This window comes from Trichechus manatus, unplaced genomic scaffold, assembly GCF_000243295.1.
Source record: "Trichechus manatus latirostris isolate Lorelei unplaced genomic scaffold, TriManLat1.0 scaffold00001, whole genome shotgun sequence".
Lineage (NCBI taxonomy): Eukaryota > Metazoa > Chordata > Mammalia > Sirenia > Trichechidae > Trichechus > Trichechus manatus.
In genome coordinates this window covers 17,623,746-17,641,643 of record NW_004443937.1, presented here as the reverse complement: position 1 = coordinate 17,641,643, position 17,898 = coordinate 17,623,746, and the positions used below count along the sequence as shown (strand labels likewise).

The following is a 17,898-nucleotide window of genomic DNA, read 5'->3' as shown; positions in this document are numbered from 1 at the left end:
AGGTGGAGAAGGGAGAGGGTTGACATGTCATGGGGTTGTTAACCAATGTCATAAAACAATATGTGTACTACTGTTTCGTGAGAAACTATTTGTTCTGTAAACCTTCACCGGAAGTACAATAAAAAAAAAAAAACATAATTAACAACAACAAAAAAGAATGCTTATAGCAGCTTTATTCATAATTGCCCAAAGCACTCAAGATTTCCTTCAATAAATGAATGAATAAATAACGACCTATGGTACATCTGAAAAAAAAAAAAGAAGAAGAGAGAGAAGGCCTCAGTCTCAGGGTTTTTGGGCAAGCCCCAGTGTGGTGTTGGAATTCAGCACTGTGGTTTTGATTTCTCTTTGTGATAACCTGTTCATGGCATCTGACACTGGCCTTCCATTTCCTGTGTTAAATAAGTTGCTAAATTTCCTTTTAAAGTAAACTTAAAGTCAAAGAGAAAGTGAGTTGATTCACAGAAAACTACTAAGAAATCATACTAAATTAAAATAGCTACAGTGAAAATCATAAAGCTGAACCATGGACAACTGAGGTCTTGGAAAAACCTGATCTAAAGAGCAATGTGCAGCATCTTCTGCGTGGAAGCCACAGAACTCCACCTCACAGGTGCACACTGGGCCCTTCTTACTACCAGGTTGTTCCCTGCGGCCATTTGGAAGCACTTGGAAAACTTGAGAGAAAAATGTAGAGGTGGAGAAGGGAATCCAGTGAGAGAAAGGACCGAAATGAGACAGTCAGAAGGGGAAGCTCCAGAAGGGTCTCGGTGGGATGGGGATGTGGCTGAGGCATGAGAAAGCCCCTTTCAGCGAGGGCAGAGCCAGAGCCACAGGAGCAGACACAGCACTGGGCAGAAGCCCAGGGTTCAGGCCTGAGTCTGTCGCTGGCCAGCAGGTTCCCATCCAGACATAGCTCAAATGTCGCCTCCTCTCAAAGCTGTCCCTCTACCCTTGGCCGAGTCAGTTGGCCACTTCGGCTCACACACCATGACATCACCTGTCACCCTGTCCACAATTGTTCCCTTACTTGTCTCATCTGACCCTTGGCGCCTGCCCCTGACCACACAGATGTTTATGAGGGAATGACTGATCCTAAGTCATCTGTGTCTCAGTTTCCCCATCTGTAAAGGATTTCAACTAGATAATTTTTTAGGATACTTCCCAACTCCTCAGAGTTAACAATCATTATTCTGGGGTGATCACTTTTCTTTAATTTCCCAATGTTTTATAATGAACATGTTAACCAAAAAAAAAAAAAAAAAAAAGAGCAAACTTTATGTACAACAACTGAATTTAAAAAAACTAGGATGAGTAAGGAGGGCAGTGGCGGTTCCGTGGTAGGATTCTCACCTTCCATGTGGGAGACACAGGTTCGATTCCCTGCCCATGCACCACATGCACAGCCACCACCCATCTGTCAGCTGATGCTTACATGTTGCTAGGATGCTGAACAGGTTTCAGTGGAGCTCCCAGACTAAGACAGACTAGGAAGAAAGGTCCGGTGATCTACTTCCAAAAATCAGCCAGTGAAAACCCTGTGGATCACAACAATCCTATCCTGTTGTACATGGGGTCACCTTGAGTCGGGGCAACTCAACCACAGCTAACAACAACAAAAGGATGAGGGAGTGGAGGAGGAGTCCCTTTCATGAGAGAAGAATGATGGCAGTTGGGCCAGGCCTGCTACACTGAGGAGACACTAGGAGGGAGCAGGCTTGGTTCCACAGGAGTCTGCAGACACCTCAGGCCACGGAATGCTCCCCAACCTAGCTCCTTCACATATAAGCACAGAGAAGGGCACAGCCTCCTACTCAGACTCTGTCAGGAGGAAGACAGCTCGAAGAAACCTCTCCTTACAGAGCCCCAAGGAGATCTCAGAGAGAGCACAGCTCTATGTGGCCAAGGGGATAGAGTTTAGATTCTTTTGAAAAGGCATTGCAAGGAAAGATGTTTAAGAAGACAGCTGCAAGGTGACTTTGGGCCTGGAATAAACAGAAAACTACAGGTCGAGGTAACAGGGAGTTTCTTTAGTGGGAGAAGCGGCTCCCCGACATTTCTATAAGAATGTGCTGGCTTCCACCTTATGTAACATTAAGTTTTATTTCCTGGAAGGAGAACAGCATGAACTTTCCAAGTCTGCAGATGGCTCTAAGTTCTTCTGGGTGGTGAAATGCCAAACGGATGGCACTAAACTATCAGGAATTTATTGAGAATGCAGGAGAGGTGAGAGGAGTGAAGTGCTGAATTTAAGGGGAACAGTCACAATTTTATGGTTACAATGAGGCTCCTGAGCTCCATTATGGCCCAAATGGGCAGCTGCAGTCAAGTCCAAGACGGCATAATCAGAGAGGATGTGGGGATTGAATATCCAGGGATGGAAGGGACGCTCGGCCTGGGTTCACACCACAGACCTGCCATTCTAACCCCATGACCTTATCAAAGCCACTTAGCCTCCCTGAGCCTCAGTCTTCTCGTCTGTAAAACGGGGTTATCGTACCTACTGCCCACAGTTGCTGTGAGGATTAAATAGCATCTGTAAACACAGCCAGTTTATAAGCATGGCTCTGTGCATGTCTCACAAGGCAGAGGTGGGTGTTGGAGAAAGAACAAGCAGGTGTGGGTTCAAATTTTGGCTCTGCCACTTATTAGCTTGTGACCCGAGCAAGTGTGTATGGCTCTCCAAGACTCAGTGTCTGCATCCATCAAATCGAGAGAATGATGCTAACTTTTTCCAGGCATTGTGAGATTCAGGGAAGTAAAGCCAAAGAAACATCTAGCAAGGGGTCTGACACAGGCTTGAGCCTTAATAAAGGTTAGTTTCCTCCCCCTTCCCAAAGCCTTAAATAAAAACTGGTTACAACAGAATGTCAAAAAAGATGTGCATTCAAGGAAGCCTAGCTTCCTGCAGCCCTCTGAGGCTGAGCCTTGGAGATCAGCCAGGTGTCTCCCCAACTGGCAGCTGAAGCCTCGGTGGAGATGAGGCCTGATGAATGACCATTTTGGTCTTGTCTGTGGGATTCTGCAAGCACCACATGATTAATGGGGCATCAGCACAGCCCGAGAGGTTCCATCCTGATGAACCTTTCCAGACCCTCTGGCAAAGCACTTGGTCCAGACCCCACCAGAGCCCTGGCATGTGACCTGGTGGCTTCTCTGCACTGCCAACCCTCAAAGGCAGGGACCATGGGTCTCAACCGTTTCTCTACCCCAAAGGCCAGAATTGGTGCTCAGTAAATATTTGTTGAATGAACTAATGGATAGATGAACGGACAGACAGACGGTCAGATAGGGGGGTGGGCGGATGGGTGGAAGAATGGATGGGTGAAAGGATAGATGGAGAGATGAATGGATGCATAGACGGATGGATGGACGGCTGGATGAATGGATGGACAAATGGTTATAGCCAGACATTTGTCTCTTCCCTCGTAGATGATGCAGGACCTCCAGGCCCTCTCAGCTTGGGTCCTGGGAGCTGGGGGCCTGTTGACACCTAGCCCCATCTTCTCTTCCCTGAATCTCTCTGAGAAGAGGTGTAAGAAAGAGTGCTGTGAGGGAGTCATCCCCCAGCAATCTCCTCCCACACCCCCTGCTTTGTAGCTGAGACCACCCAAGTCAGGGAAGGAGGAGCCATGGTTCAGAAACCACCCCCCACCCCCATTATTCATCTGTGACAACGGTCTCTTTGGGGTTGCTGTCCTCTCTCCTTTACATGCTCCCTGACAATGGATCTGCTGTTGATCTCAGCAATGGGGTCTCTGCTCTCCTCCCTGCATTAACTCCCACAAACTCCCAACCAAACCTTCAGGGGTCTCCCCACCACCCACAAGTCAAAGTCTACACAAGGCACAGGAGGCCCTTTCCAGCGAGATGTCCACCTGCTCCTAGCCTCACCCCAGGCTCCAGACATTCTCTCTGCTCCCATCCTGACTTCTGAGGCTACGAGGCCCTCTGCCTGGAACACACCTGCCTTTTAGTTCAAATCCCAGCATCCTTCAAGCTCTGGGTCAGGTAAAAAGTCCCCAAAGCCTTCCCCCAAACTGCTCCTCTTAGAAAATGTGGGAAATACAGAGAATCTAAAGAATAAAATGAAAATTACCCATCACAATTCCATGACCTAGAGGTACCACTAGTCATGTTTCTAGTCTTTTTTCATGATTATACTTTTAACATGGTTGAGATCATAGTTTTATATTGTTTTTTCTACTTATCATTATATCCCAAACCGCTATGGCATTAGATTTTTTTGTAAACATCATTCAAAATGTTTGCATAGTATTCCTTAACTTAATCATTTACATAGGTATTTGCATTTCTTGATAATGGCTTTATTGAACTATAATTCATATACCATATAATTCACCTATTTAAAGGGCACAATTCAATGGTTTTTAGTGCATTCACAGAATTATAAAATCAGTACTACAATATACATCTCCAAACTGCAGTGAGGTGTCCCGAGAGAGCTCTGGTTGGGCAGTCTGCACTAAATGAGTTGGATCTCCACACTGCTCTGTTACTGGAGTCAAATCCTTCCCCACCCAAAAAGGATGCAGACCTCTCTGATTCTGGTGTCCCCATTGGCTACTGTGGCAACATGGGAATCACTATCTGCCGAAGCGCAGTTCCCACTCCTAGATGTGTTTTTCCATGCTGAATTTTACTTCTACGTCAGGTTGGCTAAAACACAGCCACCCAGTATCCCAAGGTACCTGCAGGGAATATTCTTATCCTAGGTGGAACTATACTTCTGGATCTAGGTACTACATTCCTGTGCAGAGCGCTACCTCCTCTGAACTACACTCAGTGGAATGCTTCTGGTCTTTTCCAAGAAAATTATGCCAGGAGGGAACTGTGGAAATTCTCCTAGCCCTAGTATCTCACTCCAAGTATGGGGAAATTCATTCACGCATTCAACAAACATGCACAGATCCCTTATTTGTGCCCAGCATGACCCTCTACATGCGGTGAGCAGTGGAGAAGACAGAATAAAAACCAAATACGAATTCTGTCCTGGAGGAGCTCATAGGTTGTTCCACCACCATGAGATGCAAACTACCCCAGAGTTATATACCATGCAAACATCTCTGGGAACTTGTTGGACTTGCCTGAAGTTACTCAGAAGCAGAGGCAGAAATACAACTTCTACCCTAATTTCCCAGCTCCTAGCACAGAAATCCTTTCCCCCATGTGATAGTTTTCAAAAATGTTCATAACATATTCTCATTCCCCATCCTTGCTCCTTGGATGCACCCTCACACACTGACTCTGGGCTGGCCTTCTGACTTGCTTTGACCAGTGGGACATTAGCTAGCGTAATGTAAGCAAATACTTGAAACAAGTGCTTGCACGTTTGGGCTTACTCTCTTGTTGCTCTTGAAACAGTGCCACCTGTTTATCTAGCCTGATCAAAAATGAAGAACTAAGGTGCTGCCACCAATAGCCTGCCAACTTCCAGCCATGTAAGTGAAGCCATACAAGACCAGCAATCCTCTAGCTGACCTGTTGCTGACCACAGATCCAGCAGCTGACCATAGACGCGTGAGGGAGCCCAACCAAGATCAGAGGAACTGCCCAGCTGAGTCCAGCATAAATTGCCAACCCACAGAACCGTGAGCTAAAAAAATAGATGTTGCTAGTTGTTACACAACAACAGATTACTGATACTCCCCAGACCGTGCCCACTCTAAATAGAGGAAACGGCAGGAGGACACCTGTAGTAACAGTCACATTTCTTGCAGCACACACATTTCCATATAACTCTGATCCATAACCAAGACCAAAGAAGAAATCCATGCTAAAGACCAAAATAACTTAAGGCGAAGACCACTGAAAACCAACTGAATGCTCTTATTAAGGTTGGTTTGAGTTGAATCCCGGCCATACTGGATCGTTCAGCTCCCCTTCCAGTGAAGATACAAATACTGTCAGAGAAGTCTTATGTAACAACAGAGAAGCATCTAATTACCTAACTATGTGTTATCTCAAAACGAATTTCACCACCAACTGCTTTCTCAGGGGCTTTCTTGTTTCATTTACTTTGTAAACTAAGCACCTGGAATTTGTGGAAGTTTATAAGGGAGCCTGAAATCTCATTGAAATAGGACTGATTTTTAATAGTTCAGAGAAAAAAGTAAAAAACCAGGAGACTGGGCAAAGCATGTACCCTGGTATCACTGGTGGAGAGCAGTAAAGGTAGAATTTATAAAAATTGCTATTGCTTTCACCCCAGGTCTATCAGCCTGATGCTTGCCATGAGCATGGGCAGACATAAGAGGTAATGGTGGGCAGCAAACAAGCCCAGCATGTGGTCCTCAGAGTGTACAAGACAGACAGTGGAGGTAGCCAAAGAGGTCACACTGAACAATAAGTGCTCACACTTGTATTCCACCTACTGTGTGCCAGGTACTGCCCTCAGCATTTACATGGAATCATCACAAGCCCCTTATAGGAAAGGTGTTTTACTCCCCATTTTGAAGATGAGAACCTGGATGCAGAGACAGGTGGTCCCACATCTAGCACACACTGACTGGGGTGGACCCAGCAGCCATTCAGGGCCCATGCTCCTCTCCTCTGCTCTGCCCAGTTCTGCTTCCCAGAGACAAGGCTGCCCTGAAACATGTCTCTTCAAGGTTGACTAAACAGGCCCAACAGAGTGAACTTTCTAAGATGTCCAAAGGTAGTGATTTCTTAATTACAGGTCTTCACTCTAATCCAGTAGGGCTGTACACTACCTGGGAAAACTGGCCTACTTGGACAAGCAGAGATTAACCAGAGGTGTATGGCCAAAGATGCAGTTTCTTCTCCCTTCAGTTTCTTTCTCTCTCCATCATCTTTTCCCACTTTGCCTCCTCTTTATTGTGGGGGGGGGGGTCCCCTTGCCCTCTCTGATACCCTTCCTCTCCCCCTCCCCAGACTCTCATTCCCCTAGAAGCCTCTTGGGCTTGTCTTCTACCTATAATTTATCCCTTTCTTCCCATCTTATCTTGGGTGCTGTAAGTCTCTTGCAGTCTTTTCTGCTGTGCAGCTACCCCTACCACCTCAGAGCCCACACGCTTCTAACCACTGAAAACAGCACCACCCAAATGAATATGTGGTCAGACAGCTTCTGGAGGGGGAGCTGGAGAATTAAGACCTCTACAAGCCCTGCCCCAAACTGGCTTTTGGCACAAATATCTACTGGGCAGGGCCAACTTGTGGTTTAAACTCCTATGAGGAAGGTTTGAGTAGCTCCTGGGAAACCACATAGAACAGAAGATGTGAGCGGTCAGGAGATGGTGTTCCCACCCTACACCAACCCACTTGACGACCTGAAGAACTCATGACGACCTGAAGAACTCATGCCCATTCTCTGAGCCCAAGTTTCCATCTGCAAAGTGATGAGGGTGACACAGAGCTCTGGAGTCTCCCACTGGGGCTCCCCATATTGAGAATCTAGTGAAGTCTACAATCCATCCCCCTTTCCAGAACAGTACATACACTCATATACTTTTGATACTGAAAGGTCCTCAAACCCCTAAAACTGTCCATGAACCTTCCAGAAGCCCCCAAGTTTAGGGAGAGCTGGGGACCTCTGAGGATACCTTAGTGCTCAAGCCTAAGTTCTCCCACCAGAAGAAACAGCTCTGCAACAAAATGCTCACATGTTCCTTTCCTCTTGCTGGAGCAGATACATCTATTCAACAAACATTTAAGAAGTGCCTACTGAGGCCTGGACACTGTTCTAGGCATCAGGAACCCAATACGTGTACAGAGAAACAAAATATCGGAGAGTTTCCATTTTGACAAGAGAAGCTCATCATGGCGTCAGTAATCTGACCCTTTCTCTGGTTCATTCACCCCCAACACCTGCTCTCTGAAAGTGGCAATATAAGACAACAGGTAGTACCTCTCAGCGTGCAAGCATCCTAAAGGCAACACAGGCATTATTTCACCAAGTAAACTGTTCCCATTCTGATCCCTACTAACCCTGCCCTGTGGAAGTGCCCAAAAATTTGTTTTCGAAAACTTGTTCAAGGAAATGAAGGCCAGATTCCTTTTAACCACAATGTCAACTGAGAATATACTTTTAGAAACCCTTTTTTTTCCTTCTGTCCTTCCTTCCACTCTTCCTTCTTCCCCATTCCCCCTTCTCCCCTCTCCTCTCCTCCCTTCCTTCATTCCTTCCAAAATAGAACATTAATAGAGCTGTGGTCCCATGAGGAATGGCTTGTTTGAACCTTTTCAAGGAAGGTGAGGCATGCCTTTAATCACTGCACACAGAGGATTTATTGAAAGCCAAGAGCAGAAACCAATGGTCAGCATTAGCTGGGGAGAGAGGTGTGCCAGAAGATGGTTACGAATGTTAAATTGGGGCAGCTGTGAACGATGTGCCTCGCACCACACACAGCTCTTCTTATACAAACGACCCCCTGTTGTGGGTTATTGGCCCTCAAATACACAGAGAACAATGTCACCCCCAGTGTCACTCAGCAACCCCACTGGCATCCCCACTCCCAACCCCTAACGAACAAGGCTGTGTGAAATGGAAAGAACCTCTTCCCAACGGGAGCCTTGGGTGACCTTAAAGTATGGGACAAGGGTCGTCTTGTCATCTCAGCTGTGAAAATCCACACTGCTGAAGGCCATTTCCTCCACTTACACAATAGTCAATGGTTTGGTTGGCGTTCATGGAGAGAGGGCCTCTGGGATGGAGATCTAGACCTCAAAGGTGCCGGCCCTGGTAAATAGACAATGGTGGACAACGGGCGCTATTCAGGAAGCAGCTTGTTTTGCTATTTTTTTTCTTGGGCTCCACTGGAAAACAAAGCCAGATTTGTATCTGCAGAACATTCTTATAGCAACTGGAAGAAATTATCCCTTAACGAAGCTGTTGGAAAAATCAACTGCAAGAATAGCAGCCGGCCTTTCCTCTTGCCATCAAAAGATCTCCGCTATTCGAAGAGCTTTTTAAAAAAAGCCCAGAAGAGATGCCCTACTTAAAAATAAGGCAGTCTGCTATGCTACAGCAAAGGCACAAGCATCAGAAAGAGAAACAGTTTCACACAAGAGAAAGAAACTTTTGGAAATTCTTAAAATAGGCAAAGGAAACAACAGTTCGATGAAAGGCAGAAATCTGATTAAAACTAAAGTCTTCGCTATCAGATGCATAGTGAACCCCATCTTCTCAGAGTTCAAGCGTAAACCATGCAGCAACAGAGATAAGTCAACGGTGCTTAGGTTTTTTTTTTTTTTTCAAATTTGTTGTGCTTTAAGTGAAAGTTTACAGTTAAGTTAGTTTCTCATACAAAAATTTATAACACACATTGTTACGTGACCCTAGTTGCTCTCCCTATTATGTGACAGCACATTCCTCCTTTCCACCTCAGATTTCCCGTGTCCATTCTACTAGCTCCTGTCCCTTTTTGCCTTCTCATCTCGCCTCCGGACAGGAGCTGCCCATTTAGTCTCATGTATCTACTTGAACTAAGAAGCACTCTCTTCACAAGTATCATTTTATGTCCCACAGTCCAGTCTAATCTTTGTCTGAAGAGTTGGCTTTGGGAATTGTTTCAGTTCTGGACTAACAGAGAGTCCAGGGGCCATGTCTTCTGGCATCTCTCCAGTCTCAGTCAAACCATTAAGTCTGGTATTTTTACTAGAATTTGAATTCTGCATCCCACTTTTCTTCTGCTCTGTCAGGGACTCTCTGTTGTGTTCCCTGTCAGGGCAGTCATTGGTGGTAGCCGGACACCATCTAGTTCTTCCGGTCTCAGAATGATGCAGTCTCTTGTTTATGTGGCCCTTTCTGTCTCTTGAGCTAATATTTTCCTTGCGTCTTTGGTGTTCATTCTCCTTTACTCCAGGTGAGTTGGGACCAATTGATGCATCTTAGATGGCCACTTGCTAGCTTTTAAGACCCAAGACTCCACTCACCAAAATGGGATGCAGAACACTTTCTTAATAACTTTGTTATGCCAATTGACCTAGATGTTCCCTGAAACCATGGTCCCCAGGCCCCTGCCCCTGTTACTCTGTCCCTTGAAGTGTTTGGTTGTCTTCAGGAAACTTCTTAGCTTTTCATTTAGTCCAGTTGTACTGACTTCCCCTGTATTGTGTGTTGCCCTTCCCTTCACCTAAGATAATTCTTATCTACTATCTAGTTAATGAATACCCTTCTCCCTCCCTCCCTACCCTCCTAACCATCAAAGAATGTTTTCTTCTGTGTTTAAATCTTTTCTTGAGTTCTTACAATAGTGGTCTCATATAATATTTGTCCTTTTGCGACTAATTTCACTCAGCGTAATGCCTTCTAGATACATCCATGTTATGAGATGTTTCGCAGATTCATTGTTGTTCTTTATTGTTGCATAGTATGGTGCTTAATTTTTGATTACTCCTTGTGGGAGACAATGTAAAACACGATTTCTTCCTTACAGTCATAAAAAGTGGAAGCAATGTTTGGAAGGTGATTCAGTTTGCTTGGCCCCGCAGGGCTGAGAGAGCCCACCTCCCTGTCTTCCGTTGTTCCTACCAGTTTATTCCAGGGCTACTCAAATGAAATGTCCAACAGCCGTTGGTGGCCTACATGTTCTCACTATCAGAGGGCCACCCTGGCATCTTTTGAGCAGAGAAGAATAATCGAAAGGTGTCTGCTGCAAAGGGGAATCCTGTGTTCCCCTTACTCGTCTATGGCATCAGCTCCCACCTCGGTCACTCAGGGAGACCCCAAACATGGCCAACTCTGATATTCCCCAAGCAGGCAGTGACTCAGACCTCTTCATGTCTCACCTGGATTACTGCAAAACCTCCAACTGGCTGGCTGTCTAAATACAAATCTGACTTCTCCACTTCCCTGCTTGAGACCTGTCCATGACTGCCCATGCCGTAATGATTTAAGTCCAATCCCTGTAGCTTGGTCTACAAGGCCCCTGGGTCCATCCCCCACCCCCAGCTTCAGCTCTTGCTGCTTTCTGCTTTGTGCTTTATGCCCCAGTAGCATCACGCTATTTGCAGCTCCCAAACTCACCACGTGCTGCGTGCCTTTCTGCCTTGGCTCCCTTCACTGGTGTGCCCTTCTCGCAGGTTGAATACCATTCAAGGGTACTAGCAGAAAGGTGAGTAAGAGCTGAAACCCAGCCCACGCTCTGCTCATTGTGTGCACACCTAGGGGCTGTGACTACCTGGAGGGACGCCTTTTTCTAATTTGCACAAAGACTCTGCATGGCCTAGCAGCATCTCTGTCTCCAGGTATCTGCCACATTAAATTGTAATTATCCATGGATTTGTCTACCCTCTCCCGTCATCAAACAAAGCGGTCTCTGCAACCCTCTCCTCACCTTGGTGCCCAATACAAAGCCTGGTACATGCAGACTTCAGTAAATGAGTGTTTGCTAAGCTGACTTGTCGGCTTGGAATATGACCAACCCTACCAGAGATGAGCCCCCAGAGCCTGTCTCACTAGAGCTATGGGGAGCCCAAGAGTGGGCCTAGCTCCTCACAATTGAGCCTAGCTCGACCCAGGGACAGAGCTCCAGGGGAGAACGAGGCTCTCCTTATACCCATGGAGACCAACAGAATGGAATTCACAATAGTCACTTTTAGGGACAATTGTGATTAGTCGCCATGGGGATGTCTCCTCCATTGAGGGTGTTCCGGCTCGCTCACCTGTAAGGGAAGCAGCTGGCTAGAATTCAGTACCCCTGGTCACATAGATGGCACGCACTCCGAGCAGGAAGCAGCTGGCCAGGGCTGCAGGAGGCAGCAGAGAATGCAGAGAGACTGAAACTTCTCTCTACACCCCTTCATACATCTACTCACAGCTGAGAAGCAGACCCTGGAGACTGGTGCCCAGAACACTGAACCACACCTTAGGCTGGGAAAAGCAAGGCTCTAATTGTTTTATAACCTGGTTAGAAACCTCAGAGGGCAGGGACAAGAGGAAAAACCTAGCGTTATCTTTTAGAACAAGATTTCCGGAAGGCAGTGGGGATAGAAATAATGTCCAAGCAGATGGTGAAGATTCTTCATCTCTGTAGTCTGGATGCTGGTGGCTGGGAGGGCCCTTCTCTTCTGGAGCCACACCCAATGGCTGGTGGCTGATTGGGGAGGACATTAAGAGGAGGGAGGAAGGGAGAGAGAGTGTTTTGTACCATTTAAATATATCCCAGCTTCGGGGGAGTTGCTTCTTCTCCAGGTAAATTTGCATAGGTGGGAGGATGTTTCCTAGGATGGCACTGCCCACAGCTCCAGATATGGAGAGGGAAGGCTTCTTGGAGAGAGGGATCAAAGTGAAGAGGGAAGGGCAAGCCTGAGAGGGATGTCAGCTGAGCCCCACTCAGGAAATAAAGAAAGGTACAGCAGGGGCCTTGGATTATAGATTCAAGATCCACTGACAACAGACCATGAACCAGGGAGATTCCAGAAACGATGCCACCTGCTTGTCCCTCTTGGTGGTCCATCCCTGCTATGTGCCCTACCCCCAATTCCCTGTGATCAACACACAGGCTACAGACAGCCTCAGAGGCAGCTCAGACTGGGGGAGCGGGAGGTGTGAGAGGAGGCAGAATGCAGAGTGAGGGTGTGACTGCAGGGCAGATGGAGGAAACCAGCCCAGTTACCAAAGTCTGAGCAAGAAAGGAAAAAAGGGCAAAGCCAGCAAGGTCCCAAGAAGAAATTTCAGGGGCTTAACTTCTGGATGGTGCAAACCCTGGGTGGTGCAAACGGTTAACGCACTCACTGCTAACCTAAAGACTGGTGGTTTGAGTCCCCCCACAGGCACCTTGGAAGAAAGGCCTGGTGATGTACTTCTAAAAAATTAGCCCCTGAAAACTCTATGGAACACAGTTCTACTCTGACACACACGTGGTCACCATGAGTTGGAACCAACTCATTGGCAACTGGTTACTGGTTAAACATTACTCAAGGGCACAAGAGTAACCTTGACTCTCCCTGCTCAGGAGAACACCAAGTCCACCCCATCCATGGGCCCGCCTCTATCACCCTGTGGAGCTCATCACTGGCAACGTGCTAAAGAACCAACGTGAAAAATGCCAAGACATCAAGTCACCCACGGCACCATGAGATGTTCTTTCCAAATGGATACATATCTTTAATCTATTCCTCACTTTCATTACACTGTGAGCAAATGACTAGGGAGAGCTAATGATTCTATTCCTCTTTACCATAGGAAGTGATCTTTACCCTAACCAAAGTGCAAGAATCTATCAAGAAAACACTACCTTTAGAAACAAAAGTCTGTCTTGCTCAGTGGTGTGGTAAGAAGAGCAAAGGACCAAATCCAGCTACTAACTAGCTGGGTTATCTTGGGTAAGGTACTTTGTAACACTGGACCTCTGTTTCCTCATCTGTAAAATGGGAATAATAATAGTAATACTTGCCTCACAGTTTGACATGAAGATTAAATGAGATTGTGTACGTGGAGGGTCTAGCACAGACCCTAGAACATATGTGGTACTCAATGAATATGAGATAATTCTCATATATGTTAAGCATAACGCTCGTTATCACCTTAAATAACACTAGACGAGCATGTATCTGCCTCGACACTGCCACATGTAGGTTTAAAATCTCTGGTTCATAACATCTGTTAAGTACTGAGCCTCTGGCCTGCTGTGTTAAAAACAGCCTGGAGTTTGGATGCACAAATTCTAACAACAATTGCAGAAATGCTTTCTTCTTTCTTAGCTTCCTGAAGAGGTTGGCGTTTAGATAACACCATTTGCTTCATCAAAACACGTTAAGCCGGTTTGCCAGGTTGTGGCCAACACCTGCAAATCCATGTTGCCTTGAGCACCTGCAGAGCAGGTCTTAGAGCCCGGCAACTTCTCTGAGGGCAAAAGGTTCCAGCGAGGGCTCTAGGCAGGGCCCAAGGAGCAGGTGTTCAGTTGGGAAGGACAAAGCACATTTGGCAACTTGTTGACCAAACCAGTGCCAGCTAATAGAGAGCCGGCAACACACCTAACTGTACAAGATGGCCCCAGGACCCTGGGGTGGCTTCCCAGGTCCCAAGAGCCCCTGTAAGATGGATGGAAAGGAGCAAGGCAGGGAGAAGGTGAAGTCTGACTGGTTCCCTCCCCACTGACGGTAGAGCAGGTGTGGACAGTTTGGTCTCCTCTTTCTTTTCTCCCTCTCTTTCCTCCTAACTGGGGGGAGACGTGATTATGGCCAGGGAAGAACCTAGGCTGAGAAGGGGGACAGACCTGGAGGAGGACACTCCCTCAGGAATAGCTCGAGGCCGATGGAGACCCAAGGCCTCCCTCCTCCTAAAAGCAGATGGAATGATGCTTTGCAGACAATAGTGTTGCAATGAAACTGCAGAGACACCAGTGGATCACACCAGGGGGGGAGGCCTGCTGGGCGCAGGCACTGGCCAGAGCAACCAGTCTCAGGTGTGAAGTTTGGAAATGCTTCCATACCACTTGGCGCAAACCTCTACCCTGAGCCCCCTCATTGCTTCCTCACCTCTATGACAGCTATGGTCCCTCCTCCAGGACCCTAGACATCCCAAGATCCACAACCACAGAGTTAGCATCTTCACCACAGGGGCACTGCACAATCCTGCTCCACTCATTGGTCAGTGCTGGGTGGCTGTGGCATATTTGAAAGACTGTTCCTGACAGAAGGGACACCTACCCCAGAGGGGAGTTTACTGATCTGCATCATCCCAGAGGAGGGCGCAGGGGAGGAAGGAGGGTGACCTCCCATCCTTATGTGTAAAATGATGATGGCATAGCTCAGTGAGCCTCTGATGCTACTTGTTTTGTTGCTCTTCCTGTTCCAACGAGCCTGGCCTTAACTTTTCCCAGATCCACATTTTCTCTTCCAAATCCTAAGGCCCAACCACCTCAACTTCCACCCTCACCCTTATTCCCGCTGGCGTCCACCAGTGGGTAGAATTCCAAGAGCCAACTCAACTTAAACTAAGCGGCTATCTTGGCCTAGAGCAGGAGCAAAGGACAGAGAGCTCCCTGCAGGGCAATTTGGGCGCGTAAGTTGTGAAACCACTCACAGTCCAGGCAAGGTCAGCCAACTCGGCCAGTGCTGGCCCTTCACCCCACTGCCACCCAACATGCCCCCCTTCCCCGGGTGAGGATTGCAGACCCTCTTTATTTGACTGTCCTCAAACTAGGATAGCCTCACTCCTTAAGAAAGCCCAGAGTCTAAGCCTCGGACATTGAAAACTTCTACTTTCAACTCTTTATCCTTTGTGTAGTGATCAAATAACTCACCATCTACCACTAATTTGTTAGAAATTAAAACAAGAACGTGCAATTCCACAGCCAGCTAAGTCAGAGTGGGGAATTAATGATTAATTAGCATTATAATGCCTGACAACCTTCTTTCTCTGCTTCTCCCTGCCTCTCTCTCTTCCTCCCTCCCTCCCTCCGTCCTTCCCCGACACACATACACTGACAGAAGCACGCATTCTCCTCTAAAGGAAATCTTTAAGTAAGATATTACCAGAACTGGTAGGCACTATTGCCAGCCACTTTGGGAAGACACCAGAGAGAAAAAAATAGCCAGCTTCCTATGATTTTAAGCCAGACTTGCTTTAAAAGTCCGTATCTCTGGAGGGCCAGTAGATGGATTTAATGTGCAGCTACCTGGATTACACACACCTTGTTAAATGTATAAACCGAACCCATTGCTGTTAAGTCGATTCTGACTCACAGTGACCCTATAGGACAGAGCAAAACTGCCCCATAGGGTTTCCAAGAAGCAATTGGTGGATTCAAACTGCCAACCTTCTGGTTAGCAGCTGAGCTCTTAACCACTGCGCCACCAGGGCTCAGGAGACATTGTACAGCCGTGTTAGGGTTAGGTGGTTGCTAAAATACAAAGGGAGACAATATTCTCACCATATCTTGTCCCCTAGGAGATAAGAGGCCAATGAAACAGGTACAATAACTTCCATGGGACAGGAAATTTTCCCTTGTCACTAAGTCAATTGGTTATCACAAATAATTTCTTTCCCTGAATAACACAAACAAGCAGGGTTTCCTGTGTTTCATACAAGAGACAGGAGCAGCAGTAGACCAGCTGTCTCACTGTATGTAGTCTCAATGCCTATTGCTAAGAGTAAGACAAATCTTTGATGGAAAATGGAAACAGTAATTGAGCTGGCAAGAAACTGGGAGGAAACACCAAGACCCCTCCCTTCCTAGTTACACATGTACTTCCTTTCCCGAAGTTCATAATCAGACAGGAGACAAGTGCAAAGGGTAAAATACGTATAACATTTTGGTTTTCTTCTCTGCTGGCGTGTTTTTCTCTAATTGTTGGGCTTGATGTTAAACAAATGCCTGTACAACAGGAAAACAACTCAAGTACAAAAAATAAAGTCATGTGGAATTTTTGAAAACTGCCATACGGTAGAATCCGTATCCTAGTTGTTATAATGAGAATAGAGCTCCTGGTTCTCAATTTAAAATATTATGAAGTCTAAACCTTAGCTATGTTAGCACCACCGTGCCTAACGTTAGAATGGGGTGTGAAGTAGGTCTGGTAGGAAGTGGCCCACGGAAGAGAAGCCGACAGCAGCCTCCCCACCCTACTGCAGCCAGCTGTCTGGGAAACACTTACTTGGGCTCGCCTGTGGGCTTCCAGTACCTGCAGAAGAGGCGCTGCCCATCAGCGTTGACCAGGTGAGGCAGGTCCTGGCACAGAGCGCTCTGTGGGGTCCGCCTGGGAGAACTTTCCTCTGGCATTCTGAAAGGATTTGCAAGTCCTTGAAAGAAAGGAGGATATTGTTCCAAGTCAGAAATACGGCAAAACATATAGAGATGGGGAGGAAAGACTTGTTCAGAATTAGTAACATTAAAACAAAAAACCTTGCAGTTTAAAACACTCCATTTCAAAGGTTTCGACATACATTTCTTGCAAACCTCTTGAAGACTGAAAAATCCCATTTGTTCTTAAGAAAATGTTCACTTTATTTTTTAAGCGCCTCATTACAGCTTTTTCCCCCTTCCCATCTGTGTTTATTTTAAATCATTTCAGGACACTTAATCTTAACGACTATTTTAGCTGTAATCAAGTGGAAATTATAGTCAGCTCTATGTGTACAAAGACCCAGCTGCAAGAAGACCCATCTATCTTAAAATCTCCAAGGAACAGTTTCATGGGACACAATAATGAGGTGGATGATACTCCGATGATTTCTCGGGGCTGAAATTCCGGAGCGGCGATGACAAACCTGTTTCCATCATGTCCTGGGTTTGCATTCCAGAAGGGCGACAGCCTGGAGAATCAGAGCCAGGCAAATAAGGGCTGTTCCCTCCTCTCGGCTGTCACAGCAGATCCTGAGCCCCTCTCCTAGCCTCCATTCCCTCCCTACCCTCCGCCCCCCATGATCTGTCTTTCGGGTTTTCGGAGTGCTCAGCCAGAAGCCTGCCGCCAGCTCTCAGTGCCAGGCTCTCGGGGCTCCCCGCCTTCCCCGAAGAGGGGGACAAGCGCTGGCGATTCTCCGCTACTAGTTCATTTCAGCACTTTTCCTAAACGAGTCGCTGGAGGGACCTGGAGAAGGGAGGGGCTTGCGAGTCCGGCAGTGAGTGCCCGGGAAACCAGGAACCCGCCCCGCGCCCAAGCGAGGCACCTCGCATACGCACAAGTGCGGGTCATCGAGACAAAGTCACCCCCGAAGGTTCTGACAAACTTTGCTTCATGCCTGTCCCCGCCAGCAAAGGGTATGGAGCTCTGCGGCTGTCATGGGAAATGCCACAAGAAAAACCGGAGGCTTGGCCCGGAGTCCCTGCACAGGGCACAGCGGGGACTGGAAAGATGGAGTGGATGGGTACAAGTTGATTTGGGGGCTGGTGCGAGGGAGCAGAGAGGGCGCGCGCGCACGCATACACACCCCGCGCGCACCCCGCGCGCGCACACTCACGCGCACACACA

At 47.2% G+C, this 17,898-nt stretch overlaps 1 protein-coding gene across 1 annotated transcript in view; it reads right to left on the bottom strand.

The window, feature by feature from the left end:
- The window catches only part of MGLL (monoglyceride lipase), a 119,099-nt gene extending 101,809 nt beyond the window's left edge, over nucleotides 1–17,290 (bottom strand). The window contains exons 1-2 of the mRNA XM_004368401.2: nucleotides 17,198–17,290; nucleotides 16,585–16,729 (exon numbers count right to left, since the gene is read on the bottom strand). Of these exons, the coding sequence (XP_004368458.1) occupies nucleotides 16,585–16,729; nucleotides 17,198–17,225 (173 nt within the window). The 5' untranslated portion in view covers nucleotides 17,226–17,290. The remainder of the gene's footprint in view (nucleotides 1–16,584; nucleotides 16,730–17,197) is intronic.
- Nucleotides 17,291–17,898: the final 608 nt, after the last annotated feature.